At 38.7% G+C, this 13,083-nt stretch overlaps 2 protein-coding genes across 9 annotated transcripts in view; one reads left to right on the top strand and one right to left on the bottom strand.

Annotated features, from left to right (window-relative positions):
* The window catches only part of LOC127618663 (eukaryotic translation initiation factor 4 gamma 3-like), an 85,825-nt gene extending 84,563 nt beyond the window's left edge, over positions 1 to 1,262 (top strand). For all 6 annotated transcript variants that reach the window (XM_052091245.1, XM_052091244.1, XM_052091243.1 and 3 more), the window contains one exon: positions 244 to 1,262. In XM_052091245.1, the coding sequence (XP_051947205.1) occupies positions 244 to 425 (182 nt within the window). In that variant the 3' untranslated portion in view covers positions 426 to 1,262. The remainder of the gene's footprint in view (positions 1 to 243) is intronic.
* Positions 1,263 to 8,675: 7,413 nt separating this feature from the next.
* phc2a (polyhomeotic homolog 2a (Drosophila)) overlaps positions 8,676 to 13,083 on the bottom strand; it is a 73,815-nt gene continuing 69,407 nt past the window's right edge. For 2 of the 3 annotated variants that reach the window (XM_052092155.1, XM_052092154.1), the window contains exon 16: positions 8,676 to 10,016. In XM_052092155.1, coding sequence (XP_051948115.1) covers positions 9,862 to 10,016 — 155 coding nt within the window. In that variant the 3' untranslated portion in view covers positions 8,676 to 9,861. The remainder of the gene's footprint in view (positions 10,017 to 13,083) is intronic. The other variant, XM_052092156.1, reaches the window with a different exon arrangement.

Genomic DNA, 13,083 nt, shown 5'->3' with positions numbered 1-13,083 from the left:
CAGGGTCATACATCTTGTATCATCCTGAAGGAGTTTATTTTGTGATAATGACTGGCTGACTGTATATTATCCCAGTCAGCCATCAAGTATGACCAATCAGAATCAAGTATTACAGAGAGCTTTGTAATAGCTGTTTTAAGAGCTGTTATAATTGTGCTATAAACACTGTTCTTAAATGGATGTTTTATACTTTGGAATGGCACATTTGATCTTAGGTTAAATCTGGTTAAATCTTATTTTCAGATTTGCTCCGGATGTATTTTGACTGTTTGTATGATGAGGATGTGATATCTGAAGATGCATTTTATAAGTGGGAAAATAGTAAAGACCCCGCTGAACAGCAAGGCAAGGGTGTGGCCCTGAAGTCAGTCACTGCCTTCTTCACGTGGTTGCGTGAGGCAGAAGAAGAGTCAGAGGACAACTGATGAGGGGAGAAATGGACACATTTTCCAGTTAGTGCTGAAGAGACAATTAGTTGCTGAAACAATAACCGCATCAAATTAAAATGCAACATAAGCAACACATCATGCATCAGTTGGATGGAGTTCAGCAAGAATTCGATTGGTACGGTTATTGACATGCAGCGACCTTATGACTTACAGTTGCTGGAGCACTAAAACATTTATTATTGTATTTATAGAAATGTTGCATTTAAGTTTTTTTATTATTTTGTTACTTTTTAAGGAAATACTTTAATAATACAAATTGCAACAATAAAGCAAAACATAAGTTCAGACCTGTTAATTTATTTTTTGTAAGAGCAGCAGACACAAAATGGTATTTAACATTTGCAGACAGCCACAATGAGAGTTAAACAGTGGATAGAGTAATAATGTTAATAATTGTACTATTAATTTAATGGCAATAGCAATTATTAAACAACCTCCTTGATTTTTAAACTGTTCAATTATGGTCAATAACCATTTATTTGGTTGAGGATAGACATGACCAGGTTTTGAAAGGAGGATCTCCGTTTTAGTACATCAGTACTAAAGTGTTTAGTACATGTTGAAGGTTATTTTTGATATATAACCATACCAATTGTTCCTCTGCTTCAGCTTGCTCTATGTGAAACATTTAATCTGGCAGAAACTTGCAGAAATATGCATTCAGGGGACTGCTGGAGTCATAGAAGAAAAGCTTAGAATGTGTCTACAAGCAAATGGCAAAGTATACAAGCCAATAAGGAAATGTTACTGAACCTAAAGTGCTTGTTATTCTTCATACTGATAGAGCAAATTTAAAGCTTGTAAATAAAGACAAAAAAGATTCATAAAAATAAGAATGGTGGTGATGGTCTACATTTTCTAAAGTGTTGTCAGTGTGGTCCTCGCTGATCTCACACCTTTCTCTTATCATTGTAAATCAAGATATGTGTAAGCTATATTTTTGTATTCATTTTCATTAACAAATAAGAAGCATACATATGTGACTTGCTCTATCATTTTGAATCACTATGACCCAGAAAACACATTTTAGCTCTAAAGTGAAACATTTTTTTTTTATATATATATTTAAGTACTGTTTCTACTCCAAACCGTTATTGAGAAATAATCATTTAAATGTTTGGTGATATAATCATTGTATGCTTTCTTTTTTACTTTTGTGCATAAAACTGTGACTCAAAATGGAGCAGTTCACATATGGCCTATTATCTTAATGGCAGGGTACCAAAGCCTTCTGAATTCCCCTGATGATCAGAAATTTACTTTTTTGAGGTGCACATCCAAAATTCAGATGATAAGCACGCATTCTTGAACTAATTCAGGTCAGTTAATAAGCTAATGTTATCAAACAATTTTGTGCCAAGGAAATGGTAAAAACGGGAAATCCATGAACAACTCATTCAACTTAATAAAAATTAAAACTGGTCATTAACACAGCAGTAAGCATTAGCTCAGTAATGCTAGTTACATATGTATCTGTGGTAATGTTAACTCTGGATTACAAGATTATTCACAGAGGCAGTGTTAAGCACTAGTGTATTATTGCCATGCCAGCCAGATAGGACGAGGGAATATAGAATGAAAGTGGTTACATGGGCTGAGCTCTGAAGGTATATACACTGCAGTAGGTCAGCACTCCACCTCGGTATTCTTTTCTTATGCGTTTTGAGTGATAAAGAACTATGGCGTTTGTAAGGAGGCCAAACGGAGTGATAATAGGAAATTACTTGCTGTACAAAACGTTGATGCATAATCCAAAAATGGTGTTTAACTGGAAGGTGCAAAAATATTTACAGTGCAGGAGGAAACAAAAATCAATAAAAACTGTACAAAAATAAAACAAAACAGCAACAATTTGCTAATTTGGCTAAACCGAATGGCCCAAATCGGCAACACTGCTCAATCCACAATCAAAGCTGCATGCATTCAGCCAGCAAGCCTATTTATAGGCTAAAGCCCCACCTACAGGGCATACCAATTTAACAGAAACAAATTAAAATGTTTGCAACAATCAAATAAAATAAACACTCAACACAACAAAACTTAAACTTCTCAAACAGGTAATACCACAACCATTAACAGAAGAAAGTTTAACAACAAAATAAATGGTCAAAAACCACGGTTCATAAATTGTCCCCTGTGACATCACACCAAAATGGTAGCTTCCACAGGAAGTGATGTGGCTGTTGCTTTAAAAAGCAGTTTGACCCAGATTATGGGTTGGGTTGTACAGAGTGTGAACGGGAAGTTTAACCGCTACCAGGTTTATGGAAAATTTGTGGGAAAATAAAGATAATTGTGTTCTGGCATTTTGTTCTTTTAGAAATATAGTGACAAACTTTAAGAAAACAAACTATTAAGAGTTGAAAACTCCACAGTAACAAACTTTAGACTGAACAAAATAAAAACTCCATAACACATTCTGGACATGATTTACAGAACTCCTTAACCTCACTGTACATCTTTGGCCAGTAAAATCTTTTGGCAATTCGCATTAACGTCTTCATAAAAGCCAAGAGACCTGCCTAGGGAATTGAATGCCCAAGATCTAATACCTCCTTCCTGTATGCCTTAGGTACTATCAGCTGCAGTCCTTCTTCGGTACTCTGTCTGTACAAAAGACCATTTTGCACCACAAAAGTCTCACCAAGCAATGACATATCACCCTCATTTTCCTCAGCCTGTTTAAAACATTCAGTTAAGGCTGAGTCCTCACGCAGAAGATGGGCTAGTTTACCAGGGACAACTATGTCTGCTTCAGTGAGTTTGGGTTCTTCTGCCCCTTCCTCAGCTTGCTCTGTGGTTTCCAACAACCCTTCAACCCACTCCCTGTGTATCTGCAGCCTTTCCTGCTCTGTAGGCATTGACTCACCTAAGCTAGTCTCAGAGCTGAAGGGCATTTCTTGCAGTGTGTCTGAGTGTGCCGGAGTAAGCTGCTTTGCTTGGGCTCTCATGACGATGCCACACCATACGGTCTCTTGCACCAAATCTGCAAGAACAGGGAATTCAGTACCTATCAGGACAGGATAGGGCAGCTTGGTAGTAACACCACCATTCATCATGTATGGCTGATTACTGACCTCAATATAAACCTCAGCAGTAGGCAACTCAGTGCTATCCCCATGCACACAACAAACAGTTACTGTGTCTCCACTCCAGGATTCTCTGGGTATATATTGGGCCTGTACCAGCGTATGGGAACAACCTGTGTCCACCAAAGCTGAAAGGGGTTTACCATTTAACAGTGATGACTGGCTCCTGATAGGGCTGTTTTTTTAACTGTTCTGGCCGTGGCACATAACAAAGACCAGTTGTCTTGGGCTTTTTGAGTGGGCAAAGGGGCCTAGTATGACGTGGCTCACCACAGTTAAAACATACAACACTCTCTCCCTTAACTGTTTCTGGGGTATTGTGGCAGATGTTTGGGGTTTAGAATGAATGGGCATAAAGATCTTTTGGCCACTTTGAGAGTTTTAACCCACCCCCAACCCTTCCTTTGAAGAGTGGAGGATGCCATCATATCGAGTAGTTCCTGGTCCCTTGCGTGTAGCAAAGTAGGCCTCAACCAGTGTTGCAGCATCCGCAGCAGTGTCAGAATCTTTTTCCTTTACCCAAGTCCTCACCTCATGGTACAACACTCGCAGGTACTGCTCCAGCACAAGGGTCTCCATCATTTCCCTCTTATTACTTTGCTCATAGCGCACCTATTTGGATAACAAGTCCTTCAGTCGGATGTAGAGTTCTGTTTGGGTCTCATCTGCTGGGGTACTAAGGGACCAGAATCTCAACCGGTATGTCTCTGCACCAATTTCATATTTTTTTTTAGAATTGCAGCTTTCACTTGGTCATAGTCTCTGGTTTGTGAGGGGTTCATAGCCACAAAAGCACTTCGGGCCTTGCCTGTTAACAAGGGAGTGTGGCAGATGGCCCAGTCTTCCCTTGGCCACAGATACACCTCTGCAAGTCTTTCAAAAGTGGTAAGGTAGTGCTCAATATCATCACTGTCCTCCAGCTTGGCTATTTGAGGTTCGTGGTCTATCACCCGCATTGCAGCACTTTCCGAAGCTCCAAGTCTTGTCCGCTCCATATCTAGCTGCATTTGGGTGATCTGGTGGCTGAGGACCTTGTAATTTTGCTTGTGGCGAGCTGCCTCTTTCTCCTGCCTCTCATCCCGGTCCTTTTGATACTGCATGAATGACTGGAACATTTGTGCCAATGCTGTGATGGCAGCATCTCCCCCAGTGGCTGGGACATCCATAGGCAGCAATCGCTCTTCTGAATCACCTCCAAAAGCACCTTGGTCCATCTCTGCATCTGTGCCCTCCACAGGCTGACTCCTAATTTTGGGTGGCATGTCGGCAGGGCAGTAATTTATACAGGCTCGTCACTCACTGGTGAGAGGATCCCACTTCTGACACCATATGTAACATGTGACAGCGTTCTTCCGGAATTCACAGAACCACAGTTACATACATGCCAGCAGCATATCACTCTGCAGCTCTCGCCTGGTTACCCACTAAAGCTAAGCAGGGTTGAGCCTGGCTAGTACTTCACATAATACCTTAAGGCACGTACTGGACACAGGCATCAAATTCTCAAGGCTGCTGAAAAGCGGCCAGGTAAATGGACTGATTAATGAATTGAGGAAGGAGGATTTTCTGCAAAAAAGATGGATTGGGTCTAAGGTCATCCCCATAATCCTCCAGAAAACAACACAAACACAACTTGCTAACTTGTTTAGTGGAAGAATAGTCAGCAGAAAAGCAGTCTTGAAGGATGTCCATTTAATATCAGCTCTCTGCAAATGTTCAAATGTAGATGAGCACAGAGATGTAGACAAACTCCAATTCCCACAAAGGAAAGTAGGGATTCCAGGCTGGTCTCAAACACCTTGCACCTTTTAGAAAGCTGTTTAAAAGGCCATGAGAACCAAAGAAGAACCACCAATTGGTATGTGGTAGGCAGAAATGGCAGCAACATAGATATTGATATTGAAGAAAGCTCCAGACTCTTGGAACATCACATTTTGCAGGATCAATACCCTGCTCCCCACACCATGCCGAAAAAAAATTCCAATGTAAAGCATAGATCTGTCGTGTGGAAGTAGCTCTAGCACTGGAGATAAAAAAAACACAGGCTTGCAATCATTTAGACAAGGGTTGAACCCAGTGGCCAAACCCATAGTTGCAGGTGGGCTGATTTTGTAATCAGTGAGAGACACAGCCCTCCATCTTGTAGAGGGGTTCATTCCTAAGGCAAAGCTGCCATGGACAATCCTAGTTGCACTGTGTTGGCCTGCCAGGACTGGCAATAAATATTGTAGGGCCCTGTAAACCACCATGTAAACAGATTGATATGGTGTGCAGACTGAGCCAGTGTCAACTGACTGTAAATGCCCCTCTGAATTCATGTTGACCCCCACCCTGATGGAAGTATCAGTTGCGATGACCTCCCAACAAGAGGGAATAACACCTAGAGGCACTCCAGCCATCAGGAACTACAACCAACTCCACCACATCAAAGCGTGAATGCAGCTCTGGTTAGCTTCAACTGCAAACTGTTGTTTATAATCACTGCTGTGGCAGCAGTTAGCATCCCCATCAGTTGTAGGAGCACTCTGTACTGCAGCGACACTCCAGGGTGAAAACAAGCCAGGAGCTGCAGATGTTGGTCGCCCGCACATGTGACGGGTGGCAGGCATCAAAAGAGAATCCAGAGTCATTCTTATGAACGTAACAGTCTTTGTCTCACTTACCAAGAGTCCCAGTTTCCGCACATGATACAGAAGCAGACTGGAGTCACGCACTGTGAGGGCACAAAGCAGCCAGTCGTCCAAATAAGGCAAGAGTCGTGTTCCCCTTGACCATAGAGGAGACAGAGCTTGACTCATGTATCTTGTGAAAACATGAGGAGCATGGACAGTATGAAACAGAACCCTGAACTGGTAGGCTTGATTTTAAAAACTGAAACACAAAATCTACTTAACAGCAACAGGGACATGAAAGTATGCGTACTTCAGGTCTACACTCAGAATACAATCTACCCTCGTCAGACCAAAGAAAGTCGGCTGTGTGCAACATTTTACAGGGAATGGTCTTTATAATCAAATCGAGAACTGTCCGGAAACCACTGTCCAGTTCTTCTATAGCTATCTGCTCCAACAGTTAATAATTTTTTTGAGAGAGAGCCATCAAATGAATCTGACAACCATAGGGATGATTCTTGAAAACTTGGGGGGCCGGCATCAAAACTGTTGCGTATACCACTATTCAGAGTTGTCAGGACCCAGGCATCTGATGTTGTGTCTCTCCAGTACTCTAGCCGTTGCATTGAAAAACAACCGACTGCTGGCCCAAGCACCTCAGTCTTTATGGGTGCGACTTTTGATGGTATTAGGGAGGTGCTGGCATGCTGTCAATGAGGTAGTCAAAAACCACAAGCATCATCAACAGATACAAGGTATCTGAGCATCCAGTTGCTGTGAATTAGGGTGTTGGTGGAAGCGTTGCTTGATTTGTCATTGGGCAGAGTACAGGTACAGAGCCAATGAAATGCAGTTAGCATCTAACCAGAAGTGCATATAGCAATATGTATAATATATACGTATATACGTATATGTAGGGGTTGGGTTATAGTTTCTCTGACCAACCAGGTAACACTTTCCTAAAAAAATATTACTGGATCATCCAAACAACTGTATTGAACTCGAGATGATTTATGAAGGGTTCCCACAATCATGGGAAACCTGGACATATCAGGGAATTTTAAATTGCGATTTCCGGACAGGACCATTTCTATAAAGGTCAAGGTCATTTCTATAATAAATATGATTTTGTCTAATTTTTCTCTATGATGTATAATTAGCTAAATATTTTTTAGCTTTTGTTTAGAGAAACCCCTGTATGTCTGTGTGATAATTTTATGGTCTAACTTGAGAATGAACAGTGAATTCAGTAAGTAATCAGACCCCATAATTTTGTTCACATTTTGTTATTTGCAGCTAGTGTTGTCACGGTAAAGAAATGTCAGTAATGTGCTATTGAACACAACAGTTTAGTTATTTTTTTATTATTTAGTCATTATTTTAATAATTATAGTTACTTTCCATAATATTTTTATAAAGTTTAATTTATTTTCATCATCAAAATTATGTCTACTCAATAAATGATTAACTTATAACAAGTGAAAATAGAACTTTCATTTTCCAAACTTTTTTCAACATCTGTCTGTCTTGTGATATTTTGATTAATTATTATAATTAATACTATTATTACAGTGAATATTACATTTTATTACAGTTGTAATCTATTTTTATTAAATTCCTTTAATAAAAGGCATCTACGTTTCATTTTGAATCGTGCTTTTATTATGACGTGTCTTTTTTGCCGGGTACTTCACTTCCGGATAAACGGCCCGTGACGGTCCAGTGTGATCATTGCAGACTTTTAAATCACGTCTGAAATCTTATCTCTTTACAAACACTTTGAGTGACAAATAAAATGTTGGACACATTTTTGGAGTGTTTGTATTTTAGACTTCTGGTGTTTGTTTATGTTTTAAATTGTATCACTATGAAGCACTTTGGTCAACTCTTTTGATTTAAATGCGAATTAATTATATAAATATATAGTATATGTAATACGCGCTTTACAGTGGATTAGTGCTCTGCTTTGATCTCAAACAACGTGAATGATTCTTAATATCTGGATTGCTCAGTTTGGCCGGCTCTAGGAAGAGCCCTGGTTGTTCCAAACTTCTTTTTTTCCCAGATCTGTGCCTCAACACAGCCATGTCTCTGAGCTCTGCATGCAGTTCCTCTGGTTTTTGCTCTGATGTGCATTTTTCAGCTGCAAGACCTTCCAAATCATGTCCAATCAATTGAATTTGCCACAGGTGGACTCCAGTTAAAGGATATAAACATAAAAGATGATCCAGAAAAATGTGACGCACCTGAGCTAAATTTCAAGTGCCATAACAAAGGGTCTGAATACTTATGTCAATGTGATATTTCTGTTTTTTCTATTTAATACATGTATACAAAATAGGGGTTTTGTTTCACCATTATGGGGTATGGAGTGTATATTGATGTAAAAAAAATAAAGAAAAATTAAAGTTGTAAAGAGATTTAGACAGGCGAGGAGGCGGCAAGAACCGGCTTGACAATATAAATAATAGTTTAATAAACAAATGAACACACACACACTATGATGGTCAGCTGACCGTAAACGATCTTGCTCTCTCTTGCACCATCATCCGCAGTTGGCCTTTATCCCGATAAGGGACCAGGTGTGTATAATCACGACCCGGCCCCGCCCGCTGCCCTGTCATAAAAGTACTTTAGCATAAGGCTGCAACATAAATAAAATGTGAACAAATGAAGGGGTCTGAATACTTTCTCAATGTACTGTACAATCATTTAAGTCTATCTAAATTACTAAAACATAAAAATGGAAATCTGCCCAGCAATCTTTGTTATATGATTTAAAAAACAAAATCAATATTTAACAACCATGAACTGCTGGAATAGTAGTACATTTCTTGAACGCAGCAAAGAAAATCTGCATTTTTTCTCAGGTTTTATTTTCAAATATGAATCAGAGACTTGCTCTCAATAAATACAGAAATTTGATCAAATCACAAATGTAAAAATAAAGAGACTGTAATACTGTATATTTTCAAAGAATAGCGTACACAAGAATAGTGTACACAAGTAATTTAGAAGAAAAAACAATCAGATCATACAGAGATGGGCTTGAATCTTGAATGTAGCTGTGGTCTTTAAATCTGAATGCTGGTATAAACCCCTAGAACTTGCAAATGAAAAACCTGTTTGACTATCTTTGGGATACTAAGGAAAAGATTAGGCACTTCTTGGAAAGTCATTTTGAGGACAAAATCTGAAATGTAAATTGAGGAATTTATCAGAAAATTTCAGATGAAGTAACTCAAACAGTTTACAACCTACCCATGATGGCACACTGCAAGACCAATAGTTTAAGCCAATTCTCCTTGGCTAAGTAAAATTATAAATGTCTGTGACTCTGAGAGCCAGAACTACAACACAACATCTGTATGTCACTTGAGAGATCCCCCTAGTCCAGTTTAAAATAATAATTTACATTTCCCTGTCTATAAAATCAAGAATATTTGTTTGCACAAATGGTAAAGTACTTGTCTTCTGTGGGATTTCTCAAACTCTGACTAAATGGATTGTTGCCCTCTGGGTCTGGCACAGCTACACCAGTGTTACAGAATTAATACATAATTATCCTTTGAGGGCAAAACAATAATTTGATTGTGACCAGAGGTATACACAGGTTTTTCATGGTTTTGAGCAGCAACAATCCTCCAAAAACCAGTGCAGAAGTTTAGGGTGTCCTTTCCAGGTGTAAGCTTGACGGAACAGTGGGAAACGCTACGAGTCCTTAAGCATACTGATGCGGGCAAAGATTTTCAGTGCAGGTCCCAGTTTGATATTCATGGTGCTCATGAGATGGTCCTCTTTCAGCAGCAGCAAGGCCTGCCCATCGATCTCCTGAGAGCGAAACTCTTCTGCAATCTCCTGGCAACCTGATGAAAAGGACCGAATACAATATTTAGTGTTAAGTGTTAGTAAATTAAGAATATTGTGGGTTCAATACAAGTTAAGTTCAATTGACAGCATTTGTGGCATAATGTTGATTACCACAAAATTACATTTCAACTTGTCACTCCTTTAAAAATATAAAATTACATGCTTCACATTTCTGCCTTTTTAACACTCCAAAAATTGCCCCAATTAAATTCCACAGTAAATCCCTCACTGTAACATTTTTATAACAACACTTCCATTAATTCATCTGTTAAAACTTGAGTATTATTTGAGCTGTGAAGTTGTTTAAATCAACATGTTTAAGGTGGTTTCAGGGTTTACGACGTCATGGCAACGAAGTTGTAAAATTGGATATTACATTTTTTCTGCAGAAAAGGTTAGCGAGCAATTTTCTCCCACTAAAATTGTGTTAACACACATTGTTAACATCATATGGCTTTACTTTTGAAACAGATATTTTAAAGATTGGCCCCATTCACTTCCATTGTAAGAGCTCACTGTACATTAGATTTTTCCTATTTTATTTTGAGGAACAAGTAGACAATTTTTTTTTAAATTGAGATTAACTTGTCTTGAACCTGGAATATTCCTTTTATTATGATGCAGCCTTGCGTGGATCAGTGGTGAAGCTATTTTGAAACTGATCTACATTGAAGCTACTTGAGGGAGCAATATTTTTTTAAATGCATAACTATCCAATAATATAACATTTGATAATCAAAGCTTAATTATTCTGGCACAAAATATAAATACATTTAAAATAGGATAAACTCCTCTAAACTAGTGCTGGGTGATAGGACTATGTAATCGGATATTGACAATTATACATTTTCACCATTCACAGGTGATTAACGACCTCCCACTGGCAGACACTTATTTGTCTCCTTCCGCATGGCTTATACTGTAATCATTCATTGTTAATGAAGCTCATGCTTGAAAATCACTGGAAAAATCGTCTAGGGTGGAGCCAGCTTAATATGCATTTTGAACACAACGCTGCATGTTCACTGGATGTGTGCACAATGGAAAGAAAAAGTATATGAACCCTTTGGAATTAGCTAGTTTTCTGCATTAATTGGTCACAAAATTAGATCTTATCTTCATCAGTCACAAGAACAGGCAATCACAATGTGCTTAAGCTAACACCACACACACACTTATAATATTTCATGTTTGTATTGAACACATCCCATAAAACACATATTTATGTGGAAAAAGAAAGTGAATCCTTGGATTTAATAATTGGTCAATCCTCCTTTAGCAGCAATAACCTCAACCAAGCTTTTCAGGTGATGTCTAGTGTGAACACACCCAGTTCAGGCTCTTTTGAGGTCATTCCACAGCATCTATATTGGGTTATAGTCTGGGCAACTCCAAAAGCTGGATTTTCTTTTTTAAGCCATTCTGTTGTGCTGCTCCTGGAGGCCCACCAACACTGCACATTTCGTATATCTCCCTTTTCTGACACACCCAGTTCAGGTCTTTGAGTCTCCACTAACGATCAGGTGTAATTGAATAGGGAGGTATGTGTATGTGAAATGTGTAGTGTTGGGGTTTTGGGCTCCAGGAACAGGGTTGGGAACCACTGCTGTATTCTATTTACTTCAATGTTTAGGGTCATTACCCTGATGCATCACCCAACTACTGAGCTTCAGCTGGCACACAGTCCCCCTGACATTATTCTGTTGGATATCTTGATAAACATGGGAATTAATTTTGCCCCTCGATGATGGCAAGCAGTCATTATCAAATCATGATGCTTCCTCCACCGTACTTCACCATTGGGATGATGTTTTCATCTTGGTATGCGGTGCGCTTTTAACACCATACATAGTACTGCGTGTTATTCCCAAACAATTCAACCTCAGTTTCATCAGTCCACAAAAAATTGTGTGTCAAGGTGGCAAATTTTTAGGCACAAAGCAATGTTTTTGTTGGAAAGCAGCAGCTTCCTTTGTGGTGTCCTGCCATGGACACCATGCCTGTTTAATGCTTTCCGTATAGTAGACTCATGAACAGAGATGTTAACCAGTTCCAATGATTCCTTCAAGTCTTAAGCTGTTACTCTAGGGCTCTTTTTTTTTTACCTCACTGAGCATTCTGCAATGTGCCCTTAGTCATCTAGGCTGGATGACTACTTCTAGGGAGTAGTCACAGTACCAAATAGTCTTCATTTAAAGACCATTTATATACAGATAACCTTGTAACCCTTTTTATGCAACTCAACAATTCTGTATCGTAGGTCTTCTGAGATCTTTTTGTCAGGCACGGTTCATGTCGGAAACTGTTTAAGTGTTTTTTATAAGTCAAAGTAGCTCTACCCCAAACCAAACTTGTTTCATTAATAGGATGCCAGGTTTGCCATCTCCTGATCCTAATTAGCTATTTGGGTTCACATACTTTTTCTAACCTACACTACAAATGTGTGAAATATGTATTCACTATGTACAAGAATACAATTACTTGTGTTAGTTAAAACAGATTGTATTTGTTCATTATTGTAGCTTAGATGAAGAAATGCATCCATAAATGCAAGAAATTCCAAAGGGTTAACATACTTTTTCTTGCCACTTTATAAAATCTTTGTATTACAAAACAAAGCTGACACTGATTAAATCAAAATACAAAAATAGATTCACATTGAGCCTAAAATAGAGTTCTATTTTCTTTAGGCTGCATTAATGAATTCAGTACAAACACAAATTCGATTAGAACACAGTGGAAATTATTAGGCAGCATTAATTGGGGAACACTAGATAATTTATTAGGCTTACACATAATAAAACAATTGGTATTTGCTATTAAGCACAGAGACTAAGTGAAGTAACAAACTGTTGTAGCCATTTTATTAAAGGGTTGTGGTAAACTTTGAGGCAATTATTTATTCATATTTTAATTATTATTGTTATTCTTTACAGTAATTTTACTAGTAATGTTCCACCTGTTGTCGTAGACGGAAACTTGCATGATGTCAAATGGGGCCAGAGGAGGAAGTTGGAAGAAAGCAAATGTTCGGATTTGAAGAGGTGGTTATATACACATTTG

Source organism: Xyrauchen texanus, chromosome 25, assembly GCF_025860055.1.
Source record: "Xyrauchen texanus isolate HMW12.3.18 chromosome 25, RBS_HiC_50CHRs, whole genome shotgun sequence".
Lineage (NCBI taxonomy): Eukaryota > Metazoa > Chordata > Actinopteri > Cypriniformes > Catostomidae > Xyrauchen > Xyrauchen texanus.
Note: the sequence above shows the minus strand (reverse complement) of the source record. Positions and strands in the feature narration are given on the sequence as shown.